At 44.8% G+C, this 26842-nt stretch overlaps 3 protein-coding genes across 3 annotated transcripts in view; 2 read left to right on the top strand and 1 right to left on the bottom strand.

Annotated features, from left to right (window-relative positions):
• Window positions 1-26842, bottom strand: part of LOC136607801 (zinc finger protein 605-like) — a 432755-nt gene that overhangs the window by 197102 nt on the left and 208811 nt on the right. The window lies entirely within an intron of this gene.
• Window positions 1-26842, top strand: part of LOC136608755 (zinc finger protein 271-like) — a 122218-nt gene that overhangs the window by 37691 nt on the left and 57685 nt on the right. The window contains exons 3-4 of the mRNA XM_066589128.1: window positions 20490-20616; window positions 22019-22219. Of these exons, the coding sequence (XP_066445225.1) occupies window positions 20490-20616; window positions 22019-22219 (328 nt within the window). The remainder of the gene's footprint in view (window positions 1-20489; window positions 20617-22018; window positions 22220-26842) is intronic.
• Window positions 1292-10754, top strand: LOC136615810 (oocyte zinc finger protein XlCOF7.1-like). Its single transcript, XM_066594183.1, has 5 exons — window positions 1292-1345; window positions 3393-3548; window positions 6483-6656; window positions 6741-6864; window positions 8999-10754. The coding sequence occupies exons 1-5, from the start codon at window positions 1292-1294 to the stop codon at window positions 10564-10566; spliced, it is 2076 nt and encodes a 691-aa protein (XP_066450280.1). The 3' UTR covers window positions 10567-10754.

Below are 26842 nucleotides of genomic sequence, written 5' to 3'. Positions count from 1 at the left end.
TCAAAGACGGGCAACTAGACTAATAAACAGAATGGGAGGACTGGAATACCCAGAGAGGCTAGCAAGGTTGGGATCGTTCACCCTAGAAAAGGAATGGTTATGGGGCGACCAAATAACTATGTGTAAATACATTGGGGGACAATACAGGGATCTCTCCTATGATCTGTTTATACCCAGGACTGCGACGGTAACAAAGGGGCATCCGCTACGTCTAGAGGAACAAAGGTTTCATCATCAACACAGAAGGGGGTTCTTTACTGTAAGAGCAGTGAGACTGTGGAACTCTGCCTGAGGACGTGGTGCTGGCAAAATCGAAAGAGGAATTTAAGAGAGGACTAGACGTCTTTTTTAGAGCGCTATGATATTACAGGATATAGACATTAAATAACCAGCAGGGTTGTTGATCCGGATCTTGGCGTCAGGTAGGAAGTTTACAAACATTGATCCAGGGATTATTCTGACTGCCATTATGGAGTCAGGAAGGAATTTTCTCCCCCAAAATGGGCTAAATTAGCTTCTGCCTCATTATTTTTTTTGCCTTCCTCTGGATCAACAATGGGGGTGGGGGTGGATACAGGCTGAATTAGAGGGACATTTGTTACTATGACTGAAAGAAGTCATCATGGCAGTATATATAGAAGAGAGAGAGACAGAGCGACAGAGAGAGATCCCATTTCTTGCCTCTCTCTCTTTATCACCACAATCCCTTCAGCCACTATTTATCCTCCCCACTGCTGAGCTCCGCCCCTTTTTACTGATCACATGACTGTGACATCATCACAGGTCCTTCAGTCACCATCTTCTTCACTGTTGAGCTCCGCCACTTCACATAGTGATTGCATTGTGGTGACATCATCATAGGTCCTTCAGCTATTGCAGTGTAGCAGGTCCTGCTGTTGTCTCTGTTATCAGCTCTGCGTGTGACTCCGGCCGGCAGGTAAGAGGCGGCGGAGGGTTTGCTGCTTGTCGGACACTTTAGACTCGGCTCACATCTGTGTTCGGGGTTTCTGTTCTATTCTGTCATAGAGACAAAATAATGGACATAAATGTTCCCTTAAAGGGCCGCTCCAGCCCAAATATATATTCCCATCTCTGCCCCCCATCTGATTCCGGACGTCTCCTCTACAGTCGGGGGCAAATTCATCAAGTTTAGATAAATACACAATATTTACAGTGTTGACCCTTATTTTGCAGACTTCTGCAGTTCGCCCGGCATGTGTTTGTTGATGGCCGGGCGGAGGGACTGCACAGCGGAATGTCTGTGTCTGCAGATGATACAAAATTGTACAGGATGGTTGATGCAATGAAGGGCGGTGTGCGGCTGCAGGTGGACTGGGGGCTTGGGGTGAGAAATGGCAAATGGGGTTTGGCATCGGTGGGTGTGGGGTTGTGCATATGGGTGGGAGAGATGGATGCCAACAGTACACTGGATGGGGTGCTGCTTGGGGAGGGGAGGACCGGGAAGCGCTAGTTAACTGCGGACTTGACTGCAGCGGTCAGTGCCAGTCAGCTGCTGCACAGGCAGATGAGGTTATGGGGGGCATTAAAGGAGGTATAGGGGCGAGGGACAAGAACATCGTTCTTCCACTAAATGGGATGCTTGTCGGGCCTCATGGAATACTGTGCACAGTTCTGGACACCGGTGATAGGGAGATACATTGCAGTGCTTGAGGAGGTTCAAAGACGGGCAACTAGAGTAATAAACAGAATGGGAGGACTGGAATACCCAGAGAGGCTAACAAGGTTGGGATTGTTCACCCTAGAAAAGAAACGGTTAAGGGGCGACCAAATGACTATGTGTAAATACATCCTCTATGGTTGGATGAAAGAAGGTTTCATCACCAACATAGAAGGGGTTCTTTACTGTAAGAGCAGTGAGACTGTGGATCTCTGGCTGAGGACGTGTTGATGGCAAAAATCGATAGAGGAGTTTAAGAGGGGACTAGACGTCTTTTTGGAGAGCTATGATATTACAGGATATAGACATTAAAAACCAGTAGGGTTGTTGATCCTGTTCTTGGAGTCAGGTAGGAAATTTTCAAATGTTGATTTAGGGATTAATCTGACTGCCATTATGGAATCGGGAAGGAATTTTTTCCCCCAAAATGGGCTAAATTGGCTTTTGCCTTATTGTTTTTTTTTCCTTCCTCTGGATCAACAAGGAAGGGGGTGGATACAGGCTGAATAAGATGGACATGTTCTGAAAGAAGTCTGTGTGTGTGTGTTAGTGTGTGTGTTAGTGTGTGTGTTAGTGTGTGTGTTAGTGTGTGTGTTAGTGTGTGTGTTAGTAGCAAGGGGGTACTCTTGCCTCGGGATCGCTGACCTCATACCAGAAATGGCGCCCCACACGGGTAAACACGACTCAGGACTAGCGTATCTCTTTGTCTGGCTCCTGCCAGCATTTATTCCACAGCGCAGCATATCGCATCACATCATGTCCTTAAGCACCCCAACTTGGGTGGGAGTCCAGGAGCGTCCCCTGTTGGACTCTTGCCTTTTCAGGCCACCAGCCTGCAACCCCTTCCTGTGCTGCATTGGTCCTCTCTAAGGTGTTAAGGTTAGGGGCGTCACCCTGTCAACCTCTGGCCTTCTTGGTCTGCACCAGACCCTGGGCTAGCAGCCCTCCCTGCTCCACTGAGCTGTCTCTCTCCCTCTTGTCTTTGGCAGGAAGCGGCTTTTATCTGGTTCCTGCTCCACCCCTTGGTTAACCCTCGCACCAGAAGTCCTGTCTCTGGCCCTCTACAGGCCCTTCTGTGTACTGCACCGCTACAATATATATATACCATTGAACTCTAGTTCTTCCCCTGAGAGCAGCTAAACAGGTTGATATATAGTTTAATGATATATAGTTTGATATATAGTTTAATGGGAACTGCCAATCTACCCCGTATGTGGATATACAGGAATGGCCCTCGATCATGGAGTAAGCTGCCCCCTGGAATAGGCAGGATTGTAACCTTGTAAGGATGGGCTCTTATTATTTCCATCACTGGGATGTGAAGGGTGTTATTTTATTTCCCAGTGGTAATGCTGTAGGAGGGATCTGCGTATTTGCAGGACAAGTTGTCATTTTTAATTGCATTTTGGGATACATAAAATGTATTAACCCTTTCCAATCCACTGTCTGATTGAAGGCTGATGTCGGAAGACGTCCGGTAGGGTATTCTTACTGCATATTACTGGCTGCTCTATTGCCAGGAGCCTCTCCAGCATGTCACATACCGCAGTACTAGCCAGCAGATGGTGCCATTGTATAATGGCAGAAAGAGAAAGCCTCCTAGTAAACCCTGAATCCAAAATTGGATTGCAAAGGGTTACCTAACTGTATTTTGGGAAAATAAACAATTCCGATGTCCCCAGTATTATTTACAGCCTCTCCTTTTTTCATGAAGGTGCCAACATTACTAGAACCGGTCACTATTTTCAAACTCTTGGCCAAAACTGTCGTTTCCCTGAATGACCCACCGAGGATGGACAAAGGCAAGAATGAAGTTACAAAGAGAATATTAAGTTTCACCTTGGAGATCATTTACCTGCTGACCGGAGAGGTAAGCTTTTCTATATGATTGTATTATGTAACAAGTCAGACTAACTGTGGACACCCACTAGCATTTTCTTTTCTTGCGCTGCGAGAGCGAGTGAAAACGCTTGCTTCGCAGCGCAAAAAAACCCCACTGCGATATAGCAAATGCTTTCAATGAGGCCGGCAGCAGCGCCAATCCTATTGAAAGCATAGGAAGTATATTGCGGACTTCTGCCACAGCTGTGACCGCTAAGGTAGTATGTAGCGGACCTCTGCCACAGCTGTGACAACTAAGGTACTTTTGGCACTTACCCAAGGTCCAAGAATGGGTTAAATTGGTGCCTCCCGGTGAGTGAAGACCTCTTCCAACAGCAAGCTTGAAGAAGCCCTTTTCATTGATTGCCAGGGATTTACCATTGGCCTGTCTGTCCCTGAGAAAAATTTTGTGATTGGCCAGCAAACAGTGGTGTGAGAATAATATGGGGCCTGGGTTTAGAGGATCGGCTGCCTAATGACAGGAGAGCCTGCTGGGAGAGCCCCACGCCGGTGGGACGTGTGTGAGGGCTGTTTTGGACAGAGTTGCTGACAATTCAGTATGCAGAACAGCCCAGCAGAATGACTTAAAGGTGAATCCTGCGAGCAGCCTAAGCGACAAGCAAGTGATTGTGGAGACGCCCGCTACTGTCTGAGTGTGAGTAGCGATATAAGATCCTGTAAGACAACTTATCCGCAAGCCAGCGGTGTTGGAGAGTTTGGGTGGAAAACGCTGTAACCCCAGACCGGAGTAGGAAAAGTGAAGGAGAAGCGTGTAAAGTGGATTGGAAGGTACTTGGAGTCCCCAGCCAAGCCTTAGCAAACAAATACGAATCCGGAACCGTGAGTGAAAGTGCTACTTGGCTCCTGAGGCCTTGTCTAGGAAAGTGAGGTTAGGCACCGTACTCAAATAACGGGGCTAGAAAGCCCCTCACAGGTCGGCCTGAGCACTAAGGCTATTTCTACGGTTAAACACTGCTTACCCCCATCTGGAAATCTAACTAGGCTCACAGTCAGTTCAGCCAGTGGGTTCATACTAAATCTCTGCACAGTCTACTGTCCCCCATCTCCCTCCACCTCTGCTTGTGCAGTAGCCTAGAGTCAGGGCCTGCACGTTGCTTGTATGTCTTTCATGGGCGAATTGTTTGTATGTGTATATGTGTGTAGGTCCGATGTTTGTTTTACCAAACTTAAGTGTGTTTGTGCCTTTGTCACCCTAACTTGTTCGGTTCTTCGTGTTTATGTGTGTTTAAGGTCAGCATGGCAGAAAGTGGGTGGAGTCCGTAGTTGGAGAGCGAGAAAGTAAGACAGATGTATTCGGCAGGGAAAGTCATGTGGGGTGTGCTTAGGCTGCGACGAGGCCGTCCAGGCTAAGCTTAATACCTCCCCCACTCTAAAACAAGAGTCAGACAATCCTGCATCAGATCCACCTTCCCTTCGTGAATAACAATTCAGAGCAACCCCCTTCCCAGATAACTGAGACTGGCGGGTGTATCGTTTTTAAGTGGAAGAGAGAAGAAAGAGGTAGAAGTGATTCTGAATTGATTAAGAAAGCTGTGTCTAAAGATTTGCAAAGTATGAACTGTTTTTAGAAGTTTGTTGCGAAAATTGAGTAAACTGTGCACCTTCGGTTTACTTTATCCGATCTGGTCTGAACTCTTTTATTTCGTTGTCACCAGAATATTTCACTAAAGGGTACTGGCGTCACAGGAACATTCAAATTACTGCATCCCTAGTTGCTGTTCGAACTTATACCACTGCACGAGGCTGTGTCGTGACCCACCTGGTAGGGACAGAGGAGCCACCGTTGACAACCCACTTATTTTCCGCTGTCTCCACACAAAGGGTCTGCGCTCAGCTACCACACTTTTTTGTGAATATACTGCTCTTTACCGGTTTTAAGGGAAATGTATTATTATGAAAGTTGTAAATCAGTGGATATCTACAAGTGTTAGTAAAGCTGAACCCCTCTGATTCAACCTTAAGCTCTTTTTCTGCATTATTGCTATTAATTCCACTGTTGTGCTACATAGCGCCGGCGTCACCATTATCAATAAATGTAAAAAGCCTAAACACCCGTTTCCACCCGCTGCAGGTGCTATTGGTTAAGGAAATAACCAATGTGCTCCATGTTACGTATTACCACTCTCCCCCCGTAGCTTCTGCCAGCACACTGCATATGGCACTGTGCCTCTTCTCAGATTGCTGTGTACGTGCTCTCCCATAGACTTGTAGTAGTTTATGGCACTCTATGGAGGTGACAGGTTCCTTTAACTCTCTCTGTAACAGTCTTGGGCCATGTCAGGGTTGCTGTAACCAGGTGGTAAGAGTCAAATGTCCAGAACAAGCCAGAATTCAGGACACAAGTATCAGCAATAGAGGGATCTGAGAAAACAAAATCCGTAATCAGCCAGAGTTCTCTATATAATTATACATGGCAATGTTGGAAGGAGTGAGAAGAAAGCATAGTCAATACTTAGCTAGTGGTCGGTACACAGGTAATACCAGCAGTTGTCCAGAGGAGGCTCTACATAAAGGCGAAAGCACAAAGAACTGAGAAGGAGAAGGTTTAATCTTTTATAGGAAGGAACTAATTAGGAAAACAAGGCCTGGAACTCAAGATGCGAGGATCTGGACAATGGATTTGGCAAAGGAGGTCTCCAGTAAGACCAGTAGCTCAGGGAGAAGACTTAATGCCTGGGACATGGAAGTCTTCAGGTTTTAATCCTGACAATTTCCTAGTCAGTTTTTTGCTTAAGACCTTCCACCATTTTTGTAGCCCATCTTTCATCACATTGAATTTTATCAATGTCTTCTTGTAGGTGAGGTTTCCCCAGACATCTATTCAGCAGGATCACAATCTCTAACTTTTTATTGATGGAGGAATACTGGATTCAGTTCTCTACATGTCTCTCTCCATACACAGGATTACACGATGGTGAAGAAGACCTCGGGTGACGGTACGACTCCCAACAGCCATCTCCATGAGTCAGGAGGATGGAGCCAGAGCCCCATCACAGAGGCTCCTCCTCACTTACCGATACATGAGCAGAAGATCCTAGAACTCACCAACAAGATCACTGAGCTGCTGACTGGAGAGGTGACCCTGCTGGGAATGCTGGGAAATTATACAATAACCGCACTAGAGGAGTCTGGGTAATGATGGTATCATTGTGTGTGTCAGGTTCCTATAAGGTGTCAGGATGTCGCTGTCTATTTTTCCATGGAGGAGTGGGAGTATTTAGAAGAACACAAGGATCTGCACAAGGATGTCAAGATAGAGGACCACCAGCCTCCGATATCACAAGGTAAGGAGAAAAAAGTGCATATTAAATGTATCCATTGTCCATTACCGGGGGCATAGATGAGCACTGTCACCTTTTTTGTAAGCTTAAAGGGGTTGTCCCGCGCCGAAACGGGTTTTTTTTTTTTTCAATAGCCCCCCCGTTCGGCGCTAGACAAACCCGATGCAGGGGTAAAAAAAAAAACGTCCGGTACTTACCCGAATCCCGGCGCTGCTGCGACTTCGTACTTACCTTGCTAAGATGGCCGCCGGGATCTTCACCCTCGGTGGACCGCAGGTTTTCTGTGCGGTCCATTGCCGATTCCAGCCTCCTGATTGGCTGGAATCGGCACACGTGACGGGGCGGAGCTACGAGGAGCCGCTCTCCGGCACGAGCGGCCCCATTCAGAAGAAAGAAGACCGGACTGCGCAAGCGCGTCTACTCGGGCGATTAGACGCTGAAATTAGACGGCACCATGGAGACGAGGACGCTAGCAACGGAACAGGTAAGTGAATAACTTCTGTATGGCTCATAATTAATGCACGATGTACATTACAAAGTGCATTAATATGGCCATACAGAGGTGCTGAACCCCACTTGCTTTCGCGGGACAGCCCCTTTAAGGTAGACCTGCCATTCGATAGTCAGCAGTACTGACAGCACAGCTCTGCTGCCGCTGTCCCGCTGACTTTATCACCATCTTTTTTTGCTATATTTGCCTCTTTTTGCCCGGACTGGCTCTTACGTCCTGCTCTTCGCAGTCTCATTGTGTCAATTAGGCGTTCCCCAATGCTAACTCTTAAAGGGTGACATTGGACTTTCAATTTGTGAAACATGACATGTAATTTAGGAGTTCCCTTACAATGTACTTTTTTTATGGGCTCATCCACTCCGGCACATTAATGTATGTGAGAAAAGTACGTGAAAAAAAGTGTAAAAACACATGTATTTAGGCATTTTTGTAGTTATATGCGCAGTATACATATTAATCTGTTTTTCATATGAAAAATATACATTTTTCACTGTATATTCCTTTTTTTTTCCTCAATAAAGTTTTGTAGTTCAACACTTTTTTTGCCTTGATCACAAAATCCGTTTACGTTAAATGTATGTAAATGTACCACCACACCTTTTTCCATTGACAGCTTTGCTAAAGAAAAAGCATACTTATCCATACTTTTTTGTGGGGCAGGCTACGCTTTTCGATCCCTTGTGTGTCAGGCTAAACGTAGGCAAATGTATGCACAGCTTGACTGTGTTTAACCCATTATAGCCTGTGATCAGTGAAACGCTACGTTTTAATCCATTTTTTGGGCTAAAAACTTGTGCGTTTCACAGATGAACACATGACCGTGTGGGCGGACCCTAATTAGAACACTCCCTGTGTTGTCAGAACATAACACGGTGTATGCCTTTACTACTGTGAAGCTACTATGGGCCTTACTAATTACACGCGCATGCAACGCTTAAGAAAAAGACTAGAACATTTTTGTAATATATTTCCCATAATATTTCCCCCTCTCTGATGCGTTTGACTATCTTCCTCCCTCCGATAGAAGTGAATGGAGCCCTGCAGTGGTAGAACATGTGCAGCTTCACTCCATTTAAAGGGATAAGTCCCCCATTCTGGTGATCACTGATGGCTCCAATGGTCGGACCCCTAGCGATCAGATACATTTCTTTAGTGGTTAAATTCCCCTAAGTAGGTTTGCCATATAAAGCTTTATGAGGCTGGAATCACACGTGCAGCTTTTGTTGCAGCTTTCAAATTAGTTTTTTTTTGTTTTAACTGAAGCCAGGAGTCAATTTAAACGGAATGGGAAATATAAAGGATTTTTACTTCTCCCTCCTGCTGGACCCAATTCTATATTAGACTTAAGAACTGCATGCGAATTTCCAGTGTAGTAGATCTCGAGGGGAACCCCCAAATAGCTGTCCGTGGATGGGTGTCTTTTCCTTATTGTGAAAACTGGTTTGGCTTATAGCTATAGTCCTGTTGCAAAACATGGTCAAAGGTCAAACATTGAAGTCTATTAATGTTAACTTAATTAGGTGATGCTGCATATCTTATTTCCAGCTTAGTCGTAATATTGCAAAATTGAATACTTTTGTGTTCTAAAAAAAAAAAATTAAAGAAATTTTATTGTAATCCTAACAGAAAATTCCAGTAAGAATTCAGGTGGATACTTCATGTCATCTGTAAATTGTAAAGTAGAAGATGAAGATATCAAACAGCGCTCTTCAGGAGAAAACCTCTTTACTGATAATGTATATCCAAAACTTGAGAGTACAGAGCTTTCATATGATCCCCCTAATCCTGAAGAACCTTCTCCTAACCAATCACAGAACCTCAACACAAGTACAGATCAGAACACGCATCAATTTAGTGAAAGTGGAAACCAGATTACAGTACTCCCAGGTCTTTTAAACTACAGCATAAATCCCATGAAAGAGAAGCCGTATTCATGTTCAGAAGATGGGAAAAGCTTCCCAGAAAAATCAAATTTTATTGCACAAGAGAGACGTGACTCAGAAGAGAAGCCATATACTTGTTCAGTATGTGAGAAATGTTTTCCTCAAAAATCAAAGCTTGTTAAACATCAGAGAATTCACACTGTAGAAAAGGCATTTTCATGTTCAGAATGTGGGAAATGTTTTGCAGATAAAAAAGACCTTGCTAGGCACCAGAGAACTCACACAGGAGAGAAGCCATTTCCATGTTCAGAATGTGGGAAAAGTTTTATAGATAAATCAAGTCTTGCTAAACATAAGAGAACCCACACAGGAGAGAAGCCATATTCATGTTCAGAATGTGGGAAAGGTTTTGAAGAAAAATCAAGGTTTGTTAAACATGAGAGAATTCACAGAGGGGAGAAGTCATTTTCATGTCCAGAATGTGGGAAATGTTTTTCACACGAAACAGACCTTGCTAGACATCAGAGAGTTCACGGAGGAGAGAAGCCATTTTCATGTTTTGAATGCGGGAGAGGTTTTATAGGTAAATCAAATCTTGTTAGACATGAGAGAACTCACACAGAAGAGAAGCCATATTCATGTTCAGAATGTTGGAAATCTTTTATAGATAAATCAAGTCTTGCTACACATGCGAAAAGTCACAGTATAGAGAAGCCATTTTCATGTTCGGAATGTGGGAAGTGTTTTGCAAACAAATCACGTCTTGTAAAACATATGAGAATTCACACAGGAGAGAAGTTATTTTCATGTTCAGAGTGTGGAAGATGTTTTGCAGATAAAACGGACTTTGCTAGACATCAGAGAATTCACACAGGAGAGAAGCCATTTCCATGTTTAGAATGCGGGAAATGTTTTGTAAAGAAATCAAGTCTTGTTACACATGAGAGAATACACACAGGAGAGAAGCCATTTTCATGTTCGGAATGTGGGAAATGTTTTGCAAACAAATCAAGTCTTGTAAAACATTTGAGAATTCACACAGGAGAGAAGTTATTTTCATGTTTAGAATGTGGGAAATGTTTCATGGAAAAAGCAAAGCTTGTTATACATCACAGAGTTCACACAGGAGAGAAGCCATATTCATGTTCAGAATGTGGGAAATGTTTCGCGGAAAAATCAAAGCTTATTTTACATCAGAGAAGTCACACAAGAGAGAAGCCTTTTTCTTGTTCGGAATGTGGGGGACGTTTTACATCCGATGCCAAATGTAGGGATCATCAGAGACATCACAGTGGGGAGAAGCCGTTTTAATGTTCTGTATGTGAAATGTTTTGCAAGGAAATCAGATTTTGGAAACTCGTCAAAGAAATTCCATAGAGAAGAAGTCATGTTCTTGTTTGGAATGTGGGAAATGCCAAAAACGATTTGTAACATCTCAGGTTATTTACAGACATTAAAAGTGATTATTTTCTGTGTGGAATTAGTCTGGATCTATCAAACATTCATAACTATTGTTATTTGAGGACAACTGTGTTGACTGCATCCTTGCCAAAAAGCATTGTGGATATAAGGAGAACAAAGGAGCCACCTTTAGGGTCGTTGACACCAGAATGTGAGTTACAGTATGTTACACATCCCCCTGCGTATTCCGTGCACATTTACGACCCCCCCATAGACTTCTATGGGGACATCTGGGAAATCAGAATGAACCCATTGAAATTGGTTCTACTCTCTTTTATTGCACGCATACATTTTTATGTGTGCAAATACGCCCATATGTAGTTTCCCCCCTAGATATGCAAATTTTAATGCTGAATTTTCTGCACGGTGGCAAATTCCACTCCAACCTCCATCCCATGTAAAAATACCTTGATGGAGTTTTGATTATACTTGTTAATCTGTTTTCCCTTATGCCCCATGTACACGGGATGATTATCGGTTAAATGTTCTGCATGAGCGGGTGACGCCACTGCTAGTTGTTTGCGCTCATCCAGAATGTTTATACAGGCAGATCATTGCTGATAATCACTCCTCGCTGAAGTCTCACTCAGTGCTTCACATTCCATGTGAATCACTGTGTGGGGAGCGTTTAGACACAGCGAGAAGTGAGCGAACCACAATCCAAATCTGCTGGTGTGAGCCCGGCCGAAATTACATAGGATTTATCACTGAATAGTACATCTGTTGAATTTTAAGACTGACTAGCCTAAAAGTGCATTTACACGGGCGGGCGGTCAGGCAAACTATGCCCAACAGTCGTCCCTGTGTTTCCTCGCTCCCATGCTCTCACAGGGGAGCTAGTAGTGTTGGCTCGCTCATGGAGCAACCAGCAGGGGGGCAGTGCAGGAGATTTCTCTCCTCTGGCTTCCCCGCCCCTCACCATTGGGATAACACAGCAGCCGTTCACTACTGAACGGCCACTATTTAAACGGAACAATCAGCGATTCGCTCATCGTTTATGCTGCATAACTGATGGACAATCAGCTCATCGTTCAGTTTAAACAGCGACTGTTCAGTAGTGAACGGCCACTGTGTTATCTCAATGGAGAGGGGCGGGGGAGCGAGTGGAGAGAAATTCAGAACGCAAAACATGTCATCGGAGTGAGAGCTGCAGCCTGTGTGCGCATTAATCTCTATAGGAGCATGCACACGCAGCTTTGATGTGCCTAGTGATATAGTCCACGCACAAACTTTCGGGGCTGACCGCGTGGGAATCAGAAGTTTATAGTATAAATTATTGAAAGCCAGGAATGTTGGGCACATCCAAGCTACAATAAAAGCTTCTGTTTATTTCAACATATTAAAACATGTACAAAGAAGGTGCCACGGTGCATGACACACGCTAACGCAATTCAATCCCCACGGTGCATGACACACGCTAACGCAATTCAATCCCCACGGTGCATGACACACGCTAACGCAATTCAATCCCCACGGTGCATGACACACGCTAACGCGATTCAAACCAGATGAAGCGTGGTTTCATGTATCAGGTCACGTGAATACCCAGTATACGAGGCACTGGTCTGCTGAAAATCCCCACCTGACTCATAAAAGGGTTTTTCCGGGCAAATACTACATTAATAGTAGATCCCCAAGGATCTGTCACTCATGATCCTCGGCGATCAGATGACCACCTGCTGTCAGTAATGTCGAACTTTGCCTTTAGGATCAGAGGAGGAAGTCTAATAGATGACTTCACTCCCATTGAAATCAATTACCACCCATAAGGGTACGCTCACACATAGCGGTATTGATGCATATTCCGCAGCGGAAAATTCCATGGAAGAATCTGCAGCATCAAAAAGAGTCAAAATGATCCCAATTGGTACGGATTTTGACTCAAAATCAGCTATAGATCTGCAGCTGATTTTGGCTTCCTCTCATCTCACAATCAGCCTCCTCACTGCAGCACATGGAACAGCCCTCATCCGGCAACCACTACAAAGCACTGTGGTCACTGGTCAAGTGATGCACCCCCTACTGGCAACTGCAGGACTTGGTAGCATTTACCGGGAGAGGGGTGTGAGGGGTTGCTGATTGCAGTGTTTGTGTCCATTTTTTACCTCTTTGCGTCACCCCTTTTTTTTTGTAAAAGGAGGCCAATTTTTTTTTTTTAGCCCTTAACCCCTTCACGACCAATGACGTACAGGTACGTCCTAGAGCGCCGGGGTATGTATAAAGAAAGGTTGCGTGGCGTTCAATTCTGACAGCGGCATTTAAATCGGCCCCCCTGCGGTGAGATCGGCGGAGCCGTTCAGGCGTCATGGCAGCCAGGGGCCTAATGAAAGTCCCCAGGGCTGCCTTAACAGACTGCCTATCAAGCTATCCCCGTGGGGTGGCTTGATAGACTGCCTGTCAAAAAGTAGTATGACGTAATGCTATAGCATTACGTCATACTGCAGGGGCGATCCAAGTATTACATGTTAAACTCCCCCAGGGGGACTTCAAAGTAATAAAAAAACTTTATTGATTTTTTTTTTTTTTTTTTTTACAATTGAAAAAAAAAAAAAGTTGTAAAAGTTTAAATCACCCCCCTTTTGCCATATCTATTATTAAAAAAATAGAAATAAATTAAAAATATGTATTTGGTATCGCCGCATCTGTAAAAGTCCGAACTATCAAAGTAGCGCATTATTTTTCCCGCACAGTGAACGTCGTCCGAAAAAAAAAAATAAAGAACGCCAGAAATGCACTTTTTTAGTTACCCTGTCTCCCAGAAAAAAACGCAATAAAAAGCGATCAAAAAGCCGTATGTATTCCAAATTGGTACTATCAGAAACTACAGGACATCCCGCAGAAAAACTACGTCAACAGAAAAATAAAAAAGTTATTGCGCGCACAACATGACCGCAGAAAATAATTGAAAAAAATTTAAACGCCTTTGAAAAAAAAAAGTGTAGTATAGTAAAAAAAATAAAAAACTGTACAAGTTTGGTATCGTAGTAATCGTAGCGACCCGTAGAATAAAGTTATTAGGTCGTTTTTGTTGCCGTTTGTGCGCCGCAGAAACAAGACGCACCGGAAGATGGCGAAATGTCGTTTTTGTTTCATTTTACTCCCCTTACAATTTTTTTTAGTTTTTCAGTGCATTATATGGTACTTTAAATGGCACCATTGAAAAATACAACTCGTCCCGCAAAACACAACAAGCCCTCCGACAGCGACGTCGATGGATAAATAAAGGAGTTACGATTTTTTTTAAAGGGGGAGAAAAAAACGAAAATGGAAAGAGAAAAAGGGCCGCGTCATTAAGGGGTTAACCAAAGAAGTGCGCCCCTTCACCATCTGTAAATAGAAAACCCCATGTCCGTGTCGCCCCATTCATGTAATGCGTTAGTGTGCCGTCCGTTGCTAACACGGACATGAACATCGCCGCTGTGAATAAGGCTGCTCCCACATCTGTGTCGGCGGTTCCGTTTTTTCTGCTCCCAGGCTGAATGGGGTCCGTCTTATGACAGAGCGGAGCGGCTCGGTTTCGGACCCTCGTACCGAACCCAGGGCTGCAGACCGCCCCCCGTCACACTGACCATCCTCTCACGTACAACGCTTGTACTGTATGGTGCCCCAATGAGAGAGTGGGAGGCAGGCAGGCAGGCAGACAGACAGACGGACAGCCGCTGCTCCTCTCCCTCCCAAACTGCTCCCGTTTCCCGACACTCTTTCTTTCTCGTTATCATCACTACAAGCCCTTCAGCCACTATTTATCCTTCTCACTGCTGAGCTCCACCTCTTATATACTGATCACATGACAGTGACATCATCGCAGGTCCTTCCGCCACTATTTATCCTCCTCACTGCTGAGCTCCGCCCCTTATATACTGATCACATGATGGTGACATCACGCAGGTCCTTCAGCCACTATTTATCCTTCTCACTGCTTAGCTCCGCCCCTTAAATACCGATCACATGATGCCGATGTCATCACAGGTCCTTCAGCCACTATTTATCCTCCTTACTGCTGAGCTCTGCCCCTTATATACAGATCACATGACAGTGACATCATCACAGGTCCTTCAGCTATTGCGGTGTAGTAGGTCTTGTTGCCATGTAGCAGGTCCTGGTGCCTGCTGCTGTCTCTGTTGTCAGCCAGAGGATATATGTACACATATACAGCAGACTGATATCCGATATCTGCGTATGACTCCGGCCGGCAGGTAAGAGGCGGCGGAGGGTTTGCTGCTTGTCGGACACTTTAGACTCGGCTCACATCTGTGTTCGGGGTTTCTGCTCTATTCTGTCATAGGGACGAAATAATGGACATAAATGTTCCCTTAAAGGGCCGCTCCAGCCCAAATATATATTCCCATCTCTGCCCCCCATCTGATTCCGGACGTCTCCTCTACAGTCGGGGCCAAAAGTTTGACACAAAGTTGGGTTTTCACAAAGTTTGCTGCTTCAGTGTTCTTTGATCTTTTGTCAGGTGTTTCTACGGTTACTGAAGTACAGTTATAAGGGGTTCATAAGTGTTTAAACTTTTATTGACAAATTCATCAAGTTTGGATAAATACACAATATTTACAGTGTTGACCCTTATTTTCCAGACTTCTGCAGTTCGCCCCGCATGTGTTTGTTGATGGCCGGGCGGAGGGACTGCACAGCGGAATGTCTGTGTCTGCAGGCGATACAAAATTGTACAGGATGGTTGATGCAATGAAGGGCGGTGTGCGGCTGCAGGTGGACTGGGGGCTTGGGGTGAGAAATGGCAAATGGGGTTTGGCATCGGTGGGTGTGGGGTTGTGCATATGGGCGGGAGAGATGGATGCCAACAGTACACTGGATGGGGTGCTGCTTGGGGGTGGTGGACCGGGGGTACTAGTTGACTGAGGACTTGACTCCAGCGGTCAGTGCCAATCAGCTGCTGCATGGGCAAATGAAGTTTTGGGGTGCATTAAAGGAGGTATAGGGGTGAAGGACAAGAACATCGTTCTTCCACTATATGGGGTGCTTGTCGGGCCTCATGGAATACTGTGCACAGTTCTGTACACCGGTGATGGGGAGATACATTGCAGTGCTTGAGGGGGTTCAAAGACGGGCAACTAGAGTAATGAACAGAATGGGAGGACTGGAATACCCAGAGAGGCTAACAAGGTTGGGATTGTTCACCCTAAAAAAGGAATGATTAACGGGCGACCAAATAACTGTGTAAATATATTGGGGGACAATACAAGGATCTCTCCCATGATCTGCTTATACCCAGGACTGCGACGGTAACAAGAGGGCATCCGCTACGGTTAGTGGAAAGAAGATTTTATCACCAACATAGAAAGGAGTTCTTTACTGTAAGAGCAGTGAGACTGCATCTCTCTGCCTGAGGAGGTGGGGATGGCAAAATCAAAAGAGGAGTCTAAGAGGGGACTAGATGTCTTTCTAGAGCTCTATGATATTACAGGATATAGATTAGGTAACCAGCGGGGTTGTTGATCCGGATCTTGGAGTTAGGTAGGAACTTTTCAAACGTTGATCCAGGGATTATTCTGACTGCCATTATGGAGTCGGGAAGGATTTTTTCCTCCAAAATGAACTGAATTGGCTTTTTCCTCATTGGGGTGTTTTTGGTTTTTTTTTGCCTTCCTCTGGATCAACAAGGGGGGTGGATACAGGCTGAACTAGATGGACATTTGTTACTATGTTACCATGAATGAAAGAAGTCATCATGGCAGTATATATAGACCCTAGTGACACCACTGGGGGCAGTGCACCCATGCCACAAGCAGGGGTGAGGACTAGGTCCACAATTTGTCCCTCGGCCCCATTCAACTCTAGTTCTTCCCCTGAGAGCAGCTGAACAGACCGATATATAGTTTAATGGGAAAGCAGTTGCTCCCATTCAATAACTGCCAATCTACCCCGTATGTGGATATACAGGAATGGCCCTCGAACATGGAGTAAGCCGCCCCCTGGACACCGGAGCCTGGAATAGGCAGGATTGTAACCTTGTAAGGATGGGCTCTTATTATTTCCATCACTGGGATGTGAAGGGTGGTATTTTATTTCCCAATGATAATGCTGTAAGAGGGATCTGCGTATTTGCAGGACAAGTTGTCATTTTTAACTGCATTTTGGGATACATAAAATGTATTAAATAACTATATTTTATGAAAATAAACAATTCCGATGTCACCTGTAGTATTTAGAGCCTTTGCTTTTTTCATGAAGGTGCCAACATTACTAGAACCGGTCAGTATTTTCAAACTCTTGGCCAAAACTGTCGTCTCCTGATTGACCCACCGAGGATGGACAAAGGCAAGACTGACATTACTAAAAGAATATTAAACTTCACCTTGGAGATCATCTACCTGCTGACCGGGGAGGTAAGCTTTTCAATAGTTTTGTATTATGTAACAAGTCAGACTAAGGGAAGAGAAAATCCATTCTAGGAAGTATTAGGAACAATCCAGTGTCCCATATAACGGCTTCCAGACCTTCCAAGTGAGGGAGAACTAAAGAACTGGACAGCAGAGAATGTGAAGATCGGCCACCAATATGGTCAGTTCTGTATGGTGGGAACCAATGAGCTAATCGTAATGTTGTAGGAGCAATGAGAATGGGAAGTAGGCTCCTTGTAATGAGGAGGAAAGGGCAGCCAGGAACCAGCAAGATGACATGGATGGATTTTGGTCTAGAGACTTTGATTTTTACCACTAGTATGACATCTATAAAGAAACATGGAAGTCTGACGGCAGGAGGAGTGCAGGGTCCATCTAGTGTACCGTTATATTACTTCCTTGTTATTTTTCTCCCCGGACAGATCTATGTTCATCCCAGGCAGGTTTACCATCACTGACTGGTGCTAAAGGTTTGTTCTACTATTCTTACAGGAAAATATTTTCTGACATAACTTCTTGATCCATCCCCCCCCCCCCCCCCACTATACACCTTGACGCTAATTTCAGTTTCTGACCTTTGTTATTGTCTTTAGTTTCTCCAAGATAGAGAGATAGATATAAAGTAAATAGATACTAATCAACTAGATAGATACAAATCGACTAGAGAGATGGATGATACATAGATATGACCTAGATAAAAACAAAGAACATAGATAGAATAGAGGCTAGGTCACTAAGGGGTTAAGTTCATTAAAGGGAACCCGTCACCTCCCCACAGCACCATAAAATGAGTTTTTGTGTTGTAGGGGTAGATGACCGGGAGCCGGGTGGTGTATTTTGTTATACTCATCCACTCCCCGATTCCTGCGCTGTCACCTGCTGAAGGTCACAAGCTACATGGCACTGTGCCTTTTTTTTGGATTCCTGTGTACGCGCTCGCTCATAGACTTGTAGTAGTTTATCATGCTCTATGGAGGTGAGAGGTTCCCTTTAAAGGAGATGTCTCGAGGAAGCAGTTAATTTTTTTTTTTGCCCAGTCCCCCCCATTAAACACACATTACTAAGCCCCCCTGTAAATGACATTTCTAGCTGGTTCGTACTTACCGTTCCAGCGTTTCAGCAAGTTATAAAAGTTTCCTCAAGATGGCCGCCGGCTCTTTCCCAGTCGCTCGCTGCAGCCCGACGTGCGCGCTCCCGAGACGCCGCCAGCTGTGTCTCCATGGCAACCGGACGCATCGCAGCCGCCGACCAGACGCCCCGCAGCCGCCGACCAGACGCCCACCGCCAGGCAGCAGGTAACCGGCGCTAGCCCCCGGCTCCCCAGCGCTAGCTCCCCCGGCGCAGCGACAGCCCCCCCCCATCGCAGCGACAGCCCCCCCGGCCTAGCGCTAGCTCCCCCGGCCTAGCGACAGCCCCCCCCCGGCCTAGCGACAGCCCCCCCGGCCTAGCGACAGCCCCCCCGGCCTAGCGACAGCCCCCCCGGCCTAGCGCTAGCTCCCCCGGCCTAGCGACAGCCCCCCCGGCCTAGCGCTAGCTCCCCCGGCCTAGCGCTAGCTCCCCCGGCCTAGCGACAGCCCCCCCGGCCTAGCGCTAGCTCCCCCGGCCTAGCGACAGCCCCCCCGGCCTAGCGACAGCCCCCCCGGCCTAGCGACAGCCCCCCCGGCCTAGCGACAGCCCCCCCGGCCTAGCGACAGCCCCCCCGGCCTAGCGCTAGCTCCCCCGGCCTAGCGACAGCCCCCCCGGCCTAGCGACAGCCCCCCCGGCCTAGCGCTAGCCCCCCCGGCCTAGCGCTAGCCCCCCCGGCCTAGCGACAGCCCCCCCGGCCTAGCGACAGCCCCCCCGGCCTAGCGCTAGCTCCCCCGGCCTAGCGACAGCCCCCCCGGCCTAGCGCTAGCTCCCCCGGCCTAGCGACAGCCCCCCCGGCCTAGCGACAGCCCCCCCGGCCTAGCGCTAGCTCCCCCGGCGCAGCGGCAGCCCTCCCCCCCGGCGCAGCGGCAGCCCTCCCCCCCGGCGCAGCGGCAGCCCTCCCCCCCGGCGCAGCCCGGCGCAGCGGCAGCCCCCCCCGACCCATCACTTACCTGGGAGGCTTCTCGGGGCTGCTGGGCTGGGCTGGTCTTCTCCGCTGGGCAGCTCCAGTTTCTGCACCTTCCTCTAACAGAGGATGGTGCAGAATGGCCGCTTCAGCGCGCTCCCGAGCAGTGACAGCTCGTCTGCGCATGCGCAGAAGAGCTGTAGCGGGGAGCACACTGAAGTGGCTCGTGCTGAATGGAGAAGACCGGACTGCGCAAGCGCGTCTAAAAAAGCAAGCTGCCAGCGAATTTAGACGGAACCATGGAGACGAGGACGCTAGCAACGGAGCAGGTAAGTGAATAACTTCTGTATGGCTCATATTTAATGCACGATGTACATTACAAAGTGCATTAATATGGCCATACAGAAGTGTATAACCCCACTTGGTTTCGCGAGACCACCCCTTTAACTCTCTGTAACAGTCCGGCCATATCAGGGTTGCTGTAACTGGGTGGTAAGAGTCAGATGTCCGGAAAAAGCCAGAATTCGGTACACAGGTACCACAATAGCAACAGAGAGATTGGAGAAAGCAAAGTCAGAAATCAGCCAGAGTTAAGCATATAACTACACATGGCAATGTTGGAAGGAGTGAGACAGAAGTACAGTCAATACAGGTAATACCAGCAGTTGTCCAGAGGATGCTCTACAGAAAGGCCAAAGCACAAAGATCTGACAAGGAGAAGGTTTAATAGGAAGTCCAAAGGCAAAACTAATTGGGAAAACAAAGCCTGGAATTCAAGATACAATGAGTTAGACAATGGATTTGGCAAAGGAGATCTCCAGTAAAACCAGTAGCTCAATGAGAAGACCTAATGTCTGAGACATAGGAGTCTTCAGGTTCGAATACTAACCTTTTTCCTGGTCAGTTTTATGCTTAAGACTTTCCACTATTTTTGCAGCCAACCTTTCAACAGATTGAATTTTATCAATGTTTTCTTGTAGGTGAGGAACTGAACACCGTATTCCAGATGTGGTCTCACCAGACCTCTATACAGGGGGATCACAATCTCTTACTTTCTACTAATGGATGAATACTGGGTTCAGTTCCCTACATGTCTCTCTCTATACACAGGATTATACCATGGTGAAGAAGACATCAGGTGACTGTACGACTCCCAACAGCCATCTCCATGAGTCAGGAGGATGGAGCAGGAGCCAGAGCCCCATCACTGAGGCTCCTCCTCACTTACCGATACATGAGCAGAAGATCCTAGAACTCACCAACAAGATCACTGAGCTGCTGACTGGAGAGGTGACACTGCTGGGAATGCTGGGTAATTATACTGTAACAGCACTAGAGGAGTCTGGGTAATGACGGTATCATTGTGTTGTCAGGTTCCTATAAGATGTCAGGATGTCACTGTCTATTTCTCCATGGAGGAGTGGGAGTATTTAGAAGAACACAAGGATCTGTACAAGGAGGCCATGATGGAATATGATGAGACACATCTGGAATCACCAGGTAATAAGAAAAAAAATGCATATTGAATATATCCATTGTTCATTACCGGGGGCATAGATGAGCACTGTCAGCTTTTTTGCAATCTTAAGGTAGACCTGACGGCAGGACTGCTGACTTTATCCCCATCTTTTTTTGCTATATTTACCTCTGTTTGTCCATACAGGGTCCTCTTAGGTCCCACTCTTGATGTGTTATCTGGGCGTTCCCCAATGCTAACTCATAAAGAATGACATTGGACTTTCAATTTGTGGAACATGACATGTTATTTAGGAGCTCCCTTACGTTGTACGTGTTTTTTAAGGACCCGTCCACTCTGGCACTTTAATGTATGTGAGAGTGTAAAAACCCCCATGTGTTTAAGTATATGTTTTGTATTCCTATGCGCAGTATACATCTTAATCTGTTTTTTATTTGAATAGCCTACATTTTTCACTGAAAACTCTTTTTTTCTTAATAAAGTTTTGTAATTCAACCCTTTTTTTTTTGACTCGATCACAAAATCCGTTCACATTAAATGTTATGGAAATGTACCACCAAACGTTTTTCCATTGACTGCAGTGTTAATGAATACATTTAACAAGTATAATAAGTATACTGTTCATACTTTTTTGTGGGGCAGGCTACGCTTTTCGATCCCTTGTGTGTCAGGCTAATCGTAGTCAAATGTATGCACAGCTTGACTCCATTTATCCCATTATGTGGGTCAGTGAAACGCTACGTTTTAATCCATTTTTTGGGCTAAAAACTTGTGCGTTTCACAGATGAACACATGACAGTGTGGGCGGACCCTAATTAGAACACTCCCTGTGTTGTCAGAACATAACACGGTGTACGCCTTTACTACTGTGAAGCTACTATGGGCCTTCCTAATTACACATGCATGCAGACACTTACGAAAAAGACTAGAACAGTTTTGTAATATATTTCCCATAATATTTCACCCTCTCTGATGCGTTTGACTATCTTCCTCCCTCCGATAGAAGTGAATGGAGCCCTGCAGTGGTAGAGCATGTGCAGCTTCACTCCATTTAAAGGGATAAGTCCCCCATTCTGGTGATCACTGAAGGCTCCAATGGTCGGATCCCTAGCGATCAGATATTTATCACCTGTTTTGTGAATTGGTGATACATTCCTTTAGTAGTTAAACTAAGTAGGCTTGCTAGATAAAGCTTTATGAGGCTGGGATCACATGTGCAGTTTTTGTGGCACTTTCTGAATTAGTTTTCCAGCCAAATCCAGAAGTGGATGCAAGCGGAAGGGGAAATATAAAGGAAGCGCAACTACTTCTCCTGCCTTCTGGATCCACTTCTGGCTTTGGTTTAAAAATTGGCATCAAAAACTGCGATGACTTTTTCCAGCCTGACAGGAATGTTAAAAATATGTCCAAATTTTACCCTAACAGAAAATCCCAGTAAGAACTCAGATGGAAATTTCATGTTGTCGCTACATTGTAAAGTAGAAGATGAAGATCTGCTGCAGGGCTCTTCAGGAGAAAACCTCATTACCCTTCATCCAGGATGTAGTAGTAGAGATACATCATATGATCCCCCTAATCACGAGGAGCCTTCGCCTGACCAATCACAGGAGTTTACCACATGTACAGGTCAGCTGACATTACAATTTGGTGTTAGAAAAGTGGGAATAAAGAAAACACAGAACGGGTGATAAGCGTTAGATTGCTGCACACATGTGCATCGCTGCTCCGTTTACCTCCTAGACTCTGCATTAGCCATTCTCATGATCCCGGGGGACCCAGTGGTTGACCATACCTTCATCACCCATTCTGTGGATGACGTCATTAGTGAAAAAAACTAAAGTGTTGCCCAATTGGTTTTGAAAGGCCAAATGCATTGGACAGGTTTGATTGACAGACAAGAGTTCTACGACAAGAATAAATGGGCTCCAATACACACAGGCCAAATATTAATCAAGTTTTTTTCATAGCGCTAAAAGTAGAATGAAATGCAAGATATCAAGTCATCCAAGATATCAAGAAAGATCATCATGCGAGACATGGAAGATCAAAAGTCACACATAGGGTACGCAAATAGGGCGTCATCAAAACATAGAACACCAAAATAGTAATATGCTTGGCATCCATGATACGTGGCAAATCAATCTGGGGGGGGGTGGATGGTCATCAGCCCTAGAGGTTGAGAGTAGACTTCTCCGAGGTGGACTCCCTTGCCTTTGTATGCAGTGAACTTATAAACCATGGATGACGCTACATGATATTTCACACAAAGTTTTTCGAATTGGATATTTTACACCTTTTCTATCAATTGTTTTAAGGCGAAGCTTCTTCTTAACTGTGAGAGAGGAACTGCGGAGGTCAGAACATCATGCTTGAGGAATGTGTCCTCCTGTACTAGATTTAAGATGAAGACTTTCCAAGCTACGAGTGTCTGTAGATACTGAATTTAGCCTCTTAATGCCACAGGATATAAGTTTTTATATCCTAGTTGGGTGGCACTTAAGACACCGCCAGCACCCGCCTTAACAACAATTTTCCCAGAGGGAGCGCACTTTCTCTGCAACGTCATTGGCTTTCTGCTATATAATCGTGGAGGACTGATGGATTGCCGTGGCTACAGGAAACCAGATAATGGCTGACAATAGTCTAGTGTGAGCGATACACTGCAGTCTAGAAGTACTGCAATTCATTATTATAGTGATCATAGTGATGGTTCAAGTGCCATACAGGGACATAAAAAAAAGTTAAAAAGTAACAGAAAAAAAATCTTTTTGCACACTTTCCACTCTTTGTATAAAAAAAATGTAACCCCCCCCCCCCCTTTCCAACATATTTGGTATTATCATATCCGTATCGATAAACTATTTATCCCGCATGGGAAAATCTATTAAAAAAAATAAAAAAACTGAGCGAAAATGCCGATTTTGTTCATTTCGCCTCCCAAAACATACAATAAAAAAGCCGCGTGTACCCCAACATGGTACCAAATAAAAAAACTAGAGCTTGTCATGCAAAAAACAAGTCGCCACAGAGCTCCATCCATGGAAGAATAAAAAACTTACAGAACTTGGAATGCAGCGATCCAAAACAAAATGGGCTTTATTGTGAAAAATTCACAAAAAAATATAATTTTGGTATTGTCTTAACGTCTTTTTACACGGAAGAGATGCCAGGCAGCTTGTCCCAGTGATGTTACACAGGAGTGAGTATTGCTGGCATAACTTATGATCTCCACCCCCTCCCCCACCCGCCTCCGTTTACAGTAAGCAGTCGTTAAAAAGTAAACAACTGCTTTTTACACTGAATGGCTCGTTCAGTTTTCTACATTCTCGTTTGGTCGCTGCATTCATTTACACAGGACAATTATCGGTTAAATTCCCACGGGAGCGTTGAAATCTGAATGATAATTGTTTAAGATAACATTTTACAATACATTATATGCACCCAGAAATGGTACCAATAAAAACTACAGTTCGCCACGCAAACAACAAGCCCTCATACGGCCGTGTCAAAATAAAAAAGTTGGGGCTTTCGAGCGTGGAGCTGAAAATCTCCCCAAAATTGTTGTGTCCTTTTGACCAAAATAGACTGCAGCCTTAACCCCTTAACGTTACACAGTTACGCCATGCAGGTTTGTGGTATGTAAGGGTCAACCACTCCGGCAACAGCTCCGATGAGCAGTGCCACTGATCGGAGCTGTTAACTCTTTAAATGCCGCCATCAATTCTGACAGCAGCATTTAAATGCCCTGATCAATGTTCGGGAGTCCTGCACTGTCCCCCCAGAAGAGGCCTTCTGAGAGGCCCCAGGGCTGCCATTGCAGATTGCCTATCAAGCCATGCCTGTGGCGTGGCGTGATAGATTGCATGTCAAATCACAAAATATAGAGAAGGATGGATCCGCACGCAGTAACTTTTCTTCAAATGAAGCACAACATCTTTATTCCTCCAGCAAATGAGTAAAAGCTGCATGTGAGATCACGGTATAATGTAATGCTATGGCATTATATCATACTGCAGGAGTGATTAAACCAGAGCAAGTTCTTGTCCCCTATGGGGACTGAAAAAAAACCTAGAAAAGTAGTTTTAAAAAGTTTTATTAATTATATTAAAACACTTCATTGAGAGTGATGTCACTCTGGGGGGAAGAAGTGACTACCATAGTGATAGGAGAGTGGGACACAGGAGTCCCATTCTTGGAATATGTGGGGGTCTCAGTGGTGAAACTCCCACAAATCAGCAAGTCAACCCCTATCCTGTGGATAAGGGAATAACTTGCAATTGTGGTACGACCCCTTTAAAAAAATTAGACAAGTCACAAAACCTCTTAAGACTAGAATCAGCTGAAGCCAGAAGTGAATTCAAAAGGAATGGGAAATATAAAGGATTTCTACTTCTCCTTCCTGCTGGACCCAATTCTGGCTTTGACTTAAGAACTACATGTGAATTTCCAGTGTAGTAGATCTCGAGGGGAACTGTTTCTTCTTGTAAAAGCCTTGCAGTGCATGCACATTGGAAATGGCTTCTTAACCAGCCAACCAGAACGCTGCTGTGCACTATAGCTATAGTCCTATTGCAAAGCATGGTGAAAGGTCAAACATTGACTTTTATTGATACCTTATGTCCAGCTTAGTAGTAATATTGCAAATGTGACTGCTTTTATGGTTTGAAAAAAAATAATGAAATCCAATTGTAATCTCAACAGAAATTTCCAGTGAGAACTCAGATGGACTCTTCATGTCATCGCTAAATTGTAAAGTAGAAGAGGAAGATATCAAACAGCACTCTTCAGGAGAAAACCTCATTACCGATAATGTATATCCAAAACTTGAAAATACAGAGCTTTCATGTGATCCCCCTAATCATGAAGAACCATATACTTGTTCAGTATGTAAGAAAAGTTTTCCTCAAAAACTAGAACTTGTTAAGCATCAGAGAATTCACACTGCAGAAAAGCCTTTTTCATGTTCGGAATGTGGGAAATGTTTTGCATATAAATGCCTTTTTGTTTCACATGAGCGAACTCACACAGGGGAGAGGCCATTTTCATGTTCAGAGTGTGGGAAATGTTTTGCAGATAAAAAAGACCTGGTTAGACATCAGAGAATTCACACAGGAGAAAAGCCATTTCCATGTTTAGAATGCGGGAAGTGTTTCTTAGAAAAATCAAAGCTTATTTCACATGAGAGAACTCACACAGGAGAGAAGCCATATTCATGTTCAGAATGTGGGAAAAGTTTTATAGATAAATCAAGTCTTGGTAAACATGAGAGAAGTCACACTGTAGAGAAGTTATTTTCATGTTCGGAATGTGAGAAATGTTTTGCAAGGAAATCAAGTCTTGTTACACATTTGAGAATTCACACAGGAGAGAAGCCATATTCATGTTTAGAATGTGGAAAAGGTTTTATAGATAAATCAAGTCTTGGTAGACATAGAAGAGGTCACACTTTAGGTAAACATGAGAGAAGTCACACTGTAGAGAAGCCATTTTCATGTTCGGAATGTGAGAAATGTTTTGCAAAGAAATCAACTCTTGTTACACATTTGAGAATTCACACAGGAGAGAAGCCATATTCATGTTCAGAATGTGGTAGAGTATTTATAGATAAATCAAGTCTTGGTAAGCATGAAAGAAGTCATAGTATACGTAAACGTGCCCGAAGTCACACTGTAGAGAAGCCATTTTCATGTTTGGAATGTGGGAAATGTTTTGCAAAGAAATCAAGTCTTGTTACACATTTGAGAATTCACACAGGGGAGAAGTTATTTTCGTGTTCAGAGTGTGGAAAAGGTCATGCAGATAAAACAGACCTTGCTAGACATCAGAAAATTCATACAGGAGAGAAGCCATATTCATGTTTGGAATGCGGAAAAGGTTTCATAGAAAAATCAAAGCTTGTTTTACATGAGAGACGTCACACAGGAGAGAAGCCATTCATGTGTTCCGAATGTGGGGAATGTTTTACCACTTATGCTAAGCGTAGGGATCATCAGAGATGTCACAGAGGGGAGAAGCCGTTTTAATGTTCTATATGTTAAAACGTTTTGCAAGGAAATCAGATTTTGGAAACTCATCAAAGAATTCCCATAGAGAAGAAGTCATGTTCTTGTTTGGAATGTGGGAAATGCCAAAAACGATTTGTAACTTCTCAGGTTATTGACAGACATTAAAAGTGATTATTTTCTGTGTGGAATTAGTCTGGATCTATCAAACATTCCCAACTATTGTTACTTGAGGACGACTGTGTTG

This window comes from Eleutherodactylus coqui, chromosome 1 (assembly GCF_035609145.1).
Source record: "Eleutherodactylus coqui strain aEleCoq1 chromosome 1, aEleCoq1.hap1, whole genome shotgun sequence".
Lineage (NCBI taxonomy): Eukaryota > Metazoa > Chordata > Amphibia > Anura > Eleutherodactylidae > Eleutherodactylus > Eleutherodactylus coqui.
The sequence above is the reverse complement of the archived record's forward strand: the minus strand, read 5'-3'. Positions and strand labels throughout refer to the sequence as shown.